This window comes from Falco cherrug, chromosome 10 (assembly GCF_023634085.1).
Source record: "Falco cherrug isolate bFalChe1 chromosome 10, bFalChe1.pri, whole genome shotgun sequence".
Lineage (NCBI taxonomy): Eukaryota > Metazoa > Chordata > Aves > Falconiformes > Falconidae > Falco > Falco cherrug.
In genome coordinates, this window is record NC_073706.1 from 5,988,483 (window position 1) to 6,001,304 (window position 12,822).

At 49.4% G+C, this 12,822-nt stretch overlaps 1 protein-coding gene across 1 annotated transcript in view; it reads left to right on the plus strand.

The window, feature by feature from the left end:
- The first annotated feature begins 6,108 nt into the window (after positions 1–6,108).
- RIMS4 (regulating synaptic membrane exocytosis 4) overlaps positions 6,109–12,822 on the plus strand; it is a 56,292-nt gene continuing 49,578 nt past the window's right edge. The window contains exon 1 of the mRNA XM_055722358.1: positions 6,109–6,421. Within this exon, the coding sequence (XP_055578333.1) occupies positions 6,325–6,421 (97 nt within the window). The 5' untranslated portion in view covers positions 6,109–6,324. The remainder of the gene's footprint in view (positions 6,422–12,822) is intronic.

Sequence of the window (12,822 nt, forward strand, 5' to 3'; positions counted from 1 at the left end):
TCATTCCCAGCATCGCCTCCGCTTGTGACAATGCCGATGCCATGAGCGGGTATGAATGAAAGGACTGAAGGAAGTGATTTGTCTGCACAATTCCATGCTTTCATTCTGCCACAAGCTGCCACCCCCCCCTCTCCCAAACCCTCGGGATATTTTCTACCCCCCAAAAAAGGGTGCTATACAGGATGCTTTATAGAATGAAGACACCGTGGTTCAAGTTTTCACAAGCAGCGTCTTCGTTCTCACACCCATGCAGCACAGATACGCAGCTGCCTGAGCTGCAGCCCTCTGTCATTTGTGGCCAGTCAGCCTGCTGGTTTGATACAGAGATGCTTATGACTATTGATGGAGTTTCCAGGTGGGTTTTTCTCTTATGAAGCTTTTTAGAGGAGCTAGATGGGCTGTTCATGTACATGAGCTCCTACTTAGTGTCTCATTTTTGCTCGTGGCCATAGGATGTGCCCCAAGATCATTTCTGTATCTCTCCTGAACTTGCCTGTGGCTGCAACACTTCTTTTGACTGGTTAAATGCCCCAGTCCTTTTCTTCTCCTCTTGTGCCTCCTCCAGTTCAGAATTTTTGGCCTCCTCCTTGCTTTTGGCTTTCCATCCTCTCTCTCCCCGGTCTCTCAAGCTTTTCCTCGCTGTGCCTAGAATTTCCCAGCCTGGAGAGCTGGGGAATAGTACAGCCCCTAGGGAGGTGGTATGTTTATGATAAATCAGGGAAGTGGATAAGCAAGTACCTGCTCTTAACAGCATTTACTACATGCAGATGTTTCCTCTTCCCTTTTTCTTGTGACTGAATATGGCAACAGACAACGTGCATCTGCAAATTACCTCTACCCTGCACTTCATCAGTCTGGGTCCACATTTTAGTCATCAGAAAAGAATGAGCCTGATTTAACATCCATTTACCTATCCTGGCTGTCTGAACTAAAAAAAACCCAACCAAAACCCCAACATCTGGGAAGACACAGTGAAGCAGAAGATGGTCTGCTGAGTTACACCCCATGGCAGTGCCCAGTCAGTTCCCACACTCCTCATCCCAGGGGTTGGAAGCCACTAAATGGGCCGAATGCATCCAGATTTAGTAGTTGCCAACAGTAAAAAGAGTGCATCATGTGCTGTGAAGCCTCAAGTTCTCTTAATCCTTGGGAAAAGGCTGGCTAGACAATGTGAGAAGAATCAGGGCTAGCAAGAGACCCGAGGCTGACAGCTCAGCATCACATTACTCCTCCTCTCAGCTCTGTCTCACTAGTAGGTTAGCACCTCTGTGGGCTTGGTTTTGATAACTAAAGAGGAAGAGAGAGACATGACTCCAAGACAACAGGATATTAGGACAGAAGGGTGGAAGAACAGCAAGACTGAAAACAAATCTGCTTCTAGATGGGGTTTCTGGTTCAAATAAGTGCAGTGTATTTTGAACTACAATGTGCACACAGTGCAGCGTTCTGGCTAGCTCTTTAGCATGGAAGTTGCTACACCACAGCATGGCACGCATGTGGTTGGGCTATCAACAAATCAGAGCAGTCCTGGCTTGCCTGGATCCTAGCCAGAAAAGGATGCTCTAAAAGGCTGTCTGACTTTAAATGTAATTTTGCTAAGGTTAGAATATTGCTTGTATTAGTGAAAAGCAGAAGGTAGTCTTGAGATTCAGGCAGGAAATCTGCATTCAATTCCTACCTCCAATACAGACTTTCCTTACGTGGTCTTGGGCAAGCCAAGTAAAACTCCCATGCTTCATACCCTGAACTTGTATAAGAAAAATTATACTGCCTTTTGTCCTTTGTCTTGACTACTTAGATAGTGAGCACTTGGGGAAGAGAAAGGCTTTCACTCTGTGTTTATATGGTGACTGGTTCTTCAGGGCATCAGTCTGCAATATTCCCTCAACACAAATAATGAGAAGTAATAAGTTAAAATGCATACTATTATACAAGTGTACAACAACCAAGCCCAGTGAAACTGCGGCGCTTGGTGTAGTTGGGCACATGAGTCAGTACCTCTCAGCATCATCCCGTATTGACGCAATGCCACAAGACCGGAGGTGGCGATGCCAGGCCATTCTGCCGTGTTTATTTACTGGTTATGTGTAGCCACGCTCAGCACATCTCACCCCCTGCCCTCCAGCCTGCCCAGAAAGACCAAGAGGGACTCAAATCAGGTAAGAGAATCACTAAGAGCCCTGAAAAGGAGGGATGATCAGGTCTGCATTTGCTTTTGGGAGCTGAAGAACATTGTGTACTTCCAACTATGAACCGCCTGGCTCTAGCGTCAGCTTCGCCCTGGGGAAGGAAGGGGTAGTATGAGACAGGGAGGAGCTCATCTCTCCTTATCCTCAGGGATGCTGTATGTACTCTGAGTAGATTTATGCATAAGATGTGTTCTCACTAGCAGAGCTTGTTTCTCTGCTGCATTTGAGCTCCCAGCACATGGACTCTTTTTTGAGCAAGCAGTGGGCAGACAGGGCAGAGACAGCAACATACACAAACCAGGGAGTTTGGTTTTATTTCCAAACAGTCAGACACAGAACCATAGGGGAGTACAAAAGGGAGAAGGCCGCACATTCTCACACTCCAGTATATAAAAAATAACTGTCTAGGCTAATCCAGACACCTAAGACTCAAGGCAAAAATATAAACTACGTGACTAGTGGGAAGAGAAAGAACCAGCAGGAAAAATCTATCAGCGCTTTCCATGGTTCAATCAGTCAGAGCTTGCTTCACTGGGAAAACAATCAATCAACCACTTCCACCAGAGCAGCCACCGATGTGCTATTCTGGAGGTAGTAAATCTTCGAGTTTATTTGTTCTTGGTTGCACTATCAGCTTATTTACAACATCACAGGAATCTTCCTGCTTGCTTATCCTCACTTCTCCAAGACCCTCCCAAGGATCTTTCCATCCACGATGATCAGTGAAGAACACCACTTACGGACTAACACTTTCCAGCTTCATTGCAAATCCGTATTTCCCTTAAACAGGCAGCCAAAACAAACGGCTTCCTCCAGGCATCTGGAGGGCATTACGCCTTTAACTGTCCATCTGATTTCCAACTGTCAATGCATTTTGTCTCACTTTAAGGCAGATGGTTTTGGTTTAGGGTGTTTTGGCCCAACCAGTAATCAAAAAGCCCTGCAGTACACAAATTAGGTATGTCCCTGCCCTGAGGAGTAAAACGTAGCAGGCAAATGAGAGGCAGATGACACCAAAGCTAAGGGATGATGCTGACAGCGCTCAGGCCAAGCCTCTCTGTAGCAGAAGTGTACAGGAAAGGACTCGAGCATGGCCGGTCCCACAGGTATGGTAAAGAGGGAGGTGTGAGACAGCATGGAAAAAAATGCACAAAAGCAAAATTGAGAAGATGTGACCAAGTGGTGCTGAGAAGCTGTGCAGGTGCGAGGGGTTTGAACTGCAACTGCAGAGGAAGAGGAAGCTGGTGGATGGATGGAGCACAGAGAAAGGTGCATAACGGTCATGTGGGTGATGGTCTTCCTCAGCACCTCATAGGTGGATCTCAAAGTGCTCAAAGCAGAAGGGTCTTCAGTCCCAGTGCACCAGTGATGAAAGCAAAGGGTGGAGAAGAGCACTGGGACAGAGATCAGCTATCCAAACCACAGGCCTGCGCTGTCCATTAGGCACTGGTACCTACGCCATCATTCTGCTCTCAAGATGTAGTGAAACGAGACATTTAGATGACCACAGCATCAAGTTGAGATTAATTTTCTATTCCCCATTTAAATCTTTCCTTGCATGTTTAAATTAATAGAAATCAGCTCTCAGCACTTCTAGATAGCTCCTGTGCCTGGGAACCTGGAAGCAGATTTCGATTCACAGATGCTTCTTGCTCCTCTGATCAAATGTGCTGCCAGGATTGGTAGACAGGAGCTGTCTTATGGAGCTTTAATGCACTTGGACTTGTCCCTATAGATGCTGCTAATGCCTTGATTGGTGCTATTGAAGTCTCTTCTTAAATATATGGTAATACATTCCTCACTGATGTCCCTGCCTTTCAAATCTCAGACCTGGAGTCATCATTGTCTGTAATAAGTTCATTCTGTTCCTTCTGCTTTACTGCCTGCCCAGCCTAGCTTTGATGAAGGAATTCATATAACTCACTAAACTCCAGAGCAAATTTGGATTAGTTTTTGAATTAAAAAGCCCCTATTTTCTATTGGGAAACCCTGCAAACTCAGCTTGGCATCTGATATTCAAATGACCTCTGCTATTTTGGATGCATCATTAGTAATGAAGACTCTGGGTGCCAGGGCTGGGAGTGCACTAATAAGCCTTAATTGCCCTGATGAGCCTCAGCTGGGGCTCACATTCACCCTCTCTGCCAGGAGCTCCATATAACCTCTAACTGTCAGGGCCTTTACTTTTTGCTTGAGTTGTGTTGTAGATGAGCCTCTCTCAGACCTGTTCCTAAACTGATGTTTAGCTTTCCTTGGTTGACCTTGGAGCTGGTGTGTTGATAGGGCCCGTCGCCACCCTGCTCTGCCTCCCGTGGTGTGGGGCTGTCCCTGCCCTGTGCTGGGGCTGCTCCTGGCTCCCCTTCCCTGGGAGCAGCTCTGCTCTTGCTGCTTCCTGATGCTGGCAGCCACAAACACACTACAGCTCTGATAGGATCTTCAGTCGATGGAAGACTCCTAATGGATTGATTTGTTAACTGTTTGAGAGAAGAGGATAGGTAATATGGGCTGTAATTCTTACGTTGCTTACTGTGCATGGAAATAAAATCAAAAGCAGTATTTATAAGTATGAGGTCTCTAGCTCTATCACAGCTTTGAGGCTCCAGTGGGGTTGAGGCGAGTGCTGGGAATGACTGACCCCAGGATGTCATCTTCTGCTTGTCTGCAGCTGGGCTCCAGCACTGCATGAGAGAAACCCTTTTTCACTTCAGGCTGTTCCATGGCACTCAGCGTATAGTAGTTTTAGCCACACTTTTCTGTACGGAGATGTTAGGCTCTAAACTGCAGTATGGAAGAGCACAAACAGGCGTGTCACTTGCTATGGGATGGCATTTGGTTATTGTCATGGGTGGACAGACCAAGTGTGTGAGGCACATCTCCCTTTGTGCCCTGAGGGACAGCAGCCCTGCTGGGGAGACTGTCCCTGGCAGAAACATGCTGTGTTTCATCCCATCCCGGGGTTTGTTGCACTGAATAAATAAGGATATTGCTGGGTTTCCTTCCCCAAAGCAGGAATGGGTGATACTGTGGTGTCCATGCGACAGGCAGCGCCTATAGACAGCTGGTACTTTTGAGCCTACAATTCTCCATGAGTCTTGTCAAAAAAGAAATACAAGACGCTAGCCTTCGGTAAGATCTCTCTTCATGGAGCATCCCAACTTCCCACCAGAACCTATCCATCAGTGTGCTGCAGAGCTGCTGAAACGCGGAGCCAGAAGAGGCAGCAGCTTCCAATTTAATTAATTTAACCCTCCAGTCGACCCCCAAGGAACACCTCTTGGTTTACATGCTGTCTGCCTCGGAGCTTGCATACTTCCGGACAGCAGCTTTAGGATTTCTGGGAGGTTCTTTTTCCTGGTGCCTGAAGAGTGGAATGTGGGGGAAGACGACCCTTGGGATATGGGTGGAGAGAAGGTGAGGAATTCAATGTATGGAATTAAATGCTATCGTGGCCTGGTTGGTAATGGCCTTCTGTGGGGCGGCAGGCCTGGTACAGACAATGGCTGACACAGCCCTCCAGAGTGGGGGGATGGCTCTCCCCGTTGTTCCCACAGCGCCTGAGGCGCCCCTTGCCCTGTGCCCGCCTCAGGGGAGCGGCTGCTGTCTGTGGGGCTGGGGGCCAGGCCACCCCTGCAGTGACACCAGTGGCACTGGTCATCCCCCCGTTAGTGTAAACCTCCCGCAAGGCTCAGGGCTGTTTCTGGGGACACCCGCGCGGGGCCCGGGGGCGTATGACGAGCCGCCGGGGGGGGGAAGGCCCGTCCCGCCCGGCGCGGCCTCGCCCGCCGCCCCCGCCAAGAAGATGGCGGCGGGGGCCGAGACCCCCCGCGGCCCCTCAGTCCCCTGGCGCCGCCGGGCCCGTCCCTCCCCTCCGGGCGGCGATTGGCGGCGGCGCGGCCGGGCGTGAGGCGGGGCGGCGGGGCGGGGCGGCGCCCAGAGCGCCGGGCGGCAGCAGGTGGCTCCGCTCCGCTCCGCGCCGCGCTCCCGCCTCGCCTCGCCCCGCCGCCGCACCGCGGCCCCCGCCGCAGCCAAGACGCCGCGGGCCGTGCTCCGAGTGAAGAATGGGGCGGCGAAGCTGGCCAAGCCGCCGGCGGCGGCGGGCGAGGCCCCCGGCGGCGCCCCCGGACCCGGGCTCTTCATGGAGCGCTCGCAGAGCCGCCTCAGCCTCTCCGCCTCCTTCGAGGCCCTGGCCATCTACTTCCCCTGCATGAACAGCTTCGACGAGGAGGACGCGGGTACGGGGGGGCCGCCGGTGGGTCTCGGTGGCGAGTGGGGCTGGGGGTGCGTGGCGGTAGGGGGTGGGCGTGAGGTGCGCCGGGGGGAGCCCCGGGGGTGCCGGTTTGCAGCGTGCGTGCCTGCACCCGTGGGCGCTGTGGGAGCGGGGGCTCGGCGCAGGCTGCGGGTGGCGCTGGGGCAGTGACCCCCGCCCTGGCCGGCGGTTTGGGGTGTGGGGGTCCCCCCGCTGCCCGGCGGGGCTGTGCTGGGAAGGGGGTGCCCACGGAGGTGGAAGGAGGGCATCTCCTCCAGCCGGTGGGGCACGCTCCCTCGGTGGGGACTGGGGGTGCTGGCGGATGGGGGGCTCGCCCCTCCGGCCGCCGCTTGGCCGAGCTGTGCGAGGTGCAGGGCAGCGCTCAGGGACAGGGGTCTGTTCCGCTGCTCGTTTATGCGCGATGAACTCACAGGCTAATTGTTCCGAGGGGCCGCTAGCAGCGTACGCTGTGCTGCTTTCGGGGAGGGGAATAAAAGGGGTTCTATTTAAACGAGGGCAAAGTAGATCACAAAACACGTACAGAAGCCTTATCGGAAGGGATGCGGTGATTTTTACCGGCTTCATAAAGACCCTTCTGGCCTCAAGAGAGTTGGCAGTGGTCATAAAATGTGACCAAGCTTGGAAAGTGGGCTGTCGGTAAGGGAAAGTAGGAAAGAAATGGGGTTGAATGGCAAAGGAAGGGTGCTGGGTGCTGGGGAAGGTGCTGGGTGTAGAGAGCAGCACCGCAGCTGCGTGGGTAGGGCGGACATGCGAGGGAGCGGTGCGTGAGCACTGTGTCCGTTCCCGGCAGCTTACTTACAGACCAGGGCTGTTCATCACCGTGCACACTGTATCAGAGACTGAACCTGTAAATGAATCTTCTGAGTGGTAAACGATGAAAGTTGGTAACGAAGGCGTATTTTAACGCTGACTGTCATGGTTGCATCCCTCAAAATGCCGGTGTGCTCCTTTGTCTAACGGCTTATCCCAAGATGTGCAGATGCCAGCAGGAATACATGGGTAAATCAGCCCTCTAGCTGCTACACCTGTAATGTTGTTGTCCTTAAAGGAATTGACGTAGGAATAAATTCATCATCGGTGTGATTAACCTAGGATTGTCATCAGCATCATGCAGGGGTGTCAGGCAGAAGATCGTATCCCCCCACACTTGTGTATTTTTTAAAAAAATTTTGTTCTCAAAATTTTGCTGATGATTTATTTGCACTTCACATTTGGTTCAGCTGCTGGGGAGCGTACAAGACAATAACGGGAGCTTTGGGAAGTCTCGGCGCTGTTGCTTCGGTAATGATTGATAACGAGACATGCTCGAGTACAAGAACCCGACATAATGCCTCAAACAGTGTGTCATTCCCTGGTGCCCGACCCTTCTTGCTCTGAGCAGGGTGATGGTTTTAAGTGAATGCTTCCTCTTCCAGTGCTTAGAAAAATGATTTTGCTCTGAATTTTATTTATACACTTACTGAATTGTCAGGCATGAATGTTAATAGGCTGCTCTTACTACAACACAAGTACTTGTCTCTAAATTAAATAAATCCTACAATTAAGACTTCATTCTCCAGCACCTTATTAGTGGATCTCGCCTGCTTGAGTTAGTCTCGTTAGTAAAGGTGCTTGGGGTAGCATTCAGTACAGTGGGGACATTGCAGTATTGCTACTGTATTTTGTGCATACGAGTGTGTATTCAGACACCTATGAGCAACCAGCAAGAACGAATGTTTGCCACTTTGTATTCCTTACATTAAAACTGCAAGTGTATAATTTTCTCAAGAAAATCAATGTCATGAAAGAGAAATGATAAAGGAAATGCTGAAATTGTGCCAGACAAGATTCTGTGTTATTCATACCCATGCACGCTCCTGAAATTGAGAGAGATTCTGACCAGTTTGGGTTGCAGCATGGTTTCTGTCAAAAAAATAGATCTTGATAGCTCATTCAGGGAGATGAATACTGCACTTGGCAAGATGTTCTCCACAGGAGATGGTAAGAAGGAAAAAAAAAATGATCCTACGAGCATTGACAAAGTAAACAATCCTATTTCGAACAGACACATCATCCATTTTGTGTGAAGCTGAGAACCACATCTTTAAGAGAATAGTCATCCTACGGAAAAAAGAGAGGAGCTGATAAATGGCCAAGCTTAAAGGAAACTTGACATTTTCTTCTGAGAAGGGAAATAGGCTAATGAGAGCTCAAATCTACAAGCAGTAGAATTTTTTCAGGTGTTTCATTTAAGTTACTATGGGTGGGTCATATTAAAGAAGTGTAAAAGAAAATTTGCGGAAGTGCCTACGCTGGGAGCCATGGCGATGTAGAAACATAGCTAGCCACATCTGGCCACTGCTAGCAATACCTCTGGGTTCCAGTATTCCCCGCTTCTAGTCTTGAAAAATTTCTCTGCTTTTGAAAAATGCTTTTACTTGTAGAATATTTCCTTTTCTGCCATGGCCGCCTTGTTCTTCTTTGCTGCTCATCTTCTGGACATTAGGTGAGAAAACTCTTCTTATCTTCCACAACTCTTCTGCCTGCCGTGCCGCTGGCATGTCTGGCCTGAGTTCTTGGCAATGAAGTGGATGCAGGTGATACCCACTTTATCTTAGTGCGCAGAAGCAGGTAGCCAGCATAGGCAGGATAGCTATAGGACTTGGAGCAAGAAACTGGATCGCTTTTGAATGCTTCCAGAGCATGAGCGTGATTGAGTTTCAGATGTGTCCTGTGGCAAATAAGGCTATGTGCCCATCTCTCTGTGGGCTTCACTCCTATGTTGTAATACCCTTGTCATTCCTCAGCTGCGTATACAAAGAGGATTCTCTGAGCAAACACTCAGCTCTATTCGCCACTAAGCTGCAGTGGGGCTTTGAAATAATGGAAATTACTGTCTGCACTCAATAGTGTAAGGAGTCTAGGTTAATAACTCTTTTGATCTCGGCATGGTCATGTTGCTGTCCTTCCCCCTGACTGAGTGCCACTATCTTCGCTCCACTGGGGTCCCCAGCAATGTCAGTGAAGTTAAGGATTTTTAAACTGCGGTTAATATTATCATAATTGTTGGTTTAACTTATGCAAATGTTTGTCCTGAGCTCTGATAATTTTTCAGTTATGGAGTAGTAGACTAAAAAGACATAAAAGTCAATCGCACGTTCTTCGTGGGCATGTTTCTAGAAATGTGAGCCTTAAATCAGTGCCTATGTCTAGCAGCGTGAACACAAATCTTAGCTGTCCTGAGGATCTGCCATGCCCTTGGTCTTGGCTGGAATCAGCCGTTCGGTATGCTGGTATTCGCATGACAACATGTTGAAAGGGACCAAACTGCCAAATGGCAAATGCATGCGGGTTAATAGTAGGGTGTTGAGGATCCGTCGTTACTGTGGGGACCTGCCTTGTAGGTGCCCTGTGAGTCCTGGGTGCAGTTTCTAATTAAAATTGTGGGATTGTGGAATGGGGTGTATGAAATCCACCTTTGACAGCAGCCTTAGACTAGCTGTGCCCGGTCTGGGACGAGGGATGTCCTTAAGGTTGTTGGGGATGTGTTTGCTGGCATGGAGGAGGACCAGCCTGCTCCATGTGTGGAGCATGAAGTTTGGAAAGCTGGCTAAAGCAGAACAGAAAGTGAGGGTTTGGTAGAGAGCAACAGCAACTGACTTGGAGCTGCACATCAAAACCCAGCGAGCTTTGGGCAGGAGAGAGGAGGTGGTTTTAGTAGTAGGGACAGTCAGTGTAACAGTGGTGGATCTGCTGAGAGTTGGCAAGCCAGAAGCAGTCCTTAGCTCTGCAGAGGTGGGAGCTTCTAGATGAGGACCCTGTGTACTGCAGAGACCAAGGACTACACTTAAAGAAACACAGGTAGGGAAATTTCAAAAATTGCTGAAGGGGACGGGGTTTCCCTAAGCCCCTGTGCCTAAACTGCAGGATCCAGGAGCACTTCTCAGGCTGGAGTGGGTGCTCCAGCCGTGCTGTGGCTTAAGTGGGTGAGATGCAATAACGCACCCGCTCCTGTTTAATCCTGCCTCCTGGTTTTCTCAGGAAGGACACCAACTTGCACTGGCAGAAGGCATCCGAGGCATGCCCTGACAGGGATGCAGGTTTGGGTGTTTGGGGGCTATAGTCATATTGCAAAGGCAGCTGCCCTCGAGTCCAGGTACAACTTGAGGAGCTGCGCAAGGGGAGATGTGTGTGTGCCTTACAGCGATCTTGTACCCATGCAAGTGTGAAGAACAGAGGCGCTTTGATCAGGAAGCCGGAGGAGGTACAGATTAGCTGTGAGGGCCGTGTCAGGGTCGGGACCCCAGCACAGGGACTGTCCAGCTTGGCAGACCTCTGTCCTGGCTGCAAGACAGCAGAATCAACCTGTGTCTCAGCCAGCTGGAACCAAGTGTTTGGCAGAAAGAAAATGGTTTCCAAAGTCAAAATGTCTCCTAGATACTGACGGTAAGCCTTCCTCGTGTCAGCTGCTTGTTCAGAAAAGAGTTGAGTTAGAGATAAAATTCAGCCTAGGCTGCTGCTTTCACATGGTATCAAGTGCTGGCAGATGCACTGTGTTACAATCAATCGCTTTGAAGAGAAGCTATGTGAAATATTATTAATTTAATGGATTGATAAAAACATTTAAAACATTGGGGTGGATGAACATGCTGTGGACGTGCAGTTAAGTTTAGAATACTCTTTTTGTCTGGGTTTTATCTGTTGAACGTCTCTAATTTTAAACATTGAACTTTTCTGTAATTTTAAACATTAAAGCATCACAAAGTTATTAGAGTGTCTATATATGTTTTCATGTTGCCATGGATATTTCTCAAGTGCAGCACTGTATTGGGTTGGGGTACATGATGATTTTTAAAGAAAATGATGATTCAAATGTTTTAACTAGTCCATTTATATATTTTTAAAATGTATATGTATCAAGTGTGTTAAGTCCTTTTGGTGTTTAGTCTGGTTTTGCTTCATCCAAAGCCACCTTTGAAGTTTTATAAGCCTCTAGCCAGTCCAGTGAGTTGTTTGTTAGGTGGGTAACCACATTCACAAGGCAGACATATAGGGCAGGAGACAAGGGAAATTATTTGCACATCTGGAATGTTAACTGTTTTTCTTTGTAATCTTTTACAAATGAAATGAGAGTTCATCCCTGTAGCCCTGCAAAGGCACAGACTGTAGGGCACATCTGACAATGCATCACCCCAGGGATGCTGCAGGACAAATCTGAATCAGTCTTGGAATACACAAGTATGTCGAGAGTTTGCCTGTGGCCTCATCCCTGCTGTGTACCTAGCCGGCTCTCTTGGCTTGTGCAGGAGGCAGCGAAAGCCATGGCTTTTCCCTCTTCTTGCACAGTAAGGGGTGTATCCTTGGCTGGAGGTTATCCTGGTGATTGTAAGAAACGTGTCTCTCCCTGCTGGGCACATTCTAGCTCTAGGTAAGCAGATGTTTGTTTCATAAATGGATTACAAAGAGAGAAAAAATGAGAACAATTTTGGAAGGGCTGCTGTCAAATCAGGTTTTCATCAGAGGAAAGTGTATCAAATGGGCCAGCATTTAGGAGACAGCCTAGAAGATGCTGCAGGTAGTACCTGCAGAGGTTGGTGATCTCACACCCAGCCATAAATTAATCCAGATGATAAATACAGCGACTCACTCTTGCATAGTGGATGTGCCAGTTGGGGCAGAGCTGCACAAGCCGTGCTGTTCCTTGCATCCCTTGTGTACTAAAGGCCAGCTTTCTGCTCTCTGGATCTGTTGCCTGCATGTGTGATCGGTAGGCTGCAATTACAGGGCATGGGTTTTGTCTTCTCTGGTGGCTGTGTGAGACCAGAGCGGAGTAGGAGCCCTGAGAATGAGTCAGCTCTAGGAACAAGTGATTTGAAACCTCGTCCTCATTTGTGTTGCTCTTGGTGGTGTGGCCGCACGCGAGGACCATAGTCCTTGGCCAAGTTCGTTCTGTGTCTGTAGAAATGCAAGGCAGAGTGGCAGTCTCTGTCCCAAAGAGCGTGCCATCTGTGGCAAAACCCAGCAGATGGGTATGGTTAGACAGATGGGAGAGCGCAGGGGAAGGGTGACGTGATATCGGTCAGCGCTCGGTGTGGCAGGCAGCCTTCCCGGGGCACCAGCTGCTGCCTGCTCCCGTCTCTTACGGGGCACCCAGCAGAGTCATCCAGCATGCCCCAACCTGGAGCATCCACCTGTGCCTCGTGCTGCATGTAGGCTGAGGAATTGTTTTAAACAATGATGTAGGATGGGGGAGAAGAGAGGTGGTGGCTAGCCCTGGGATGTCGAGCGCTCTGTCACTATGTGCTGTGTAGACATTTCCTTGGTGGCCATGTGGGTGTGGGTTTACAGGGAGAGGGGACGTGGATGAGGTCATGGGCCTCCCGGTGG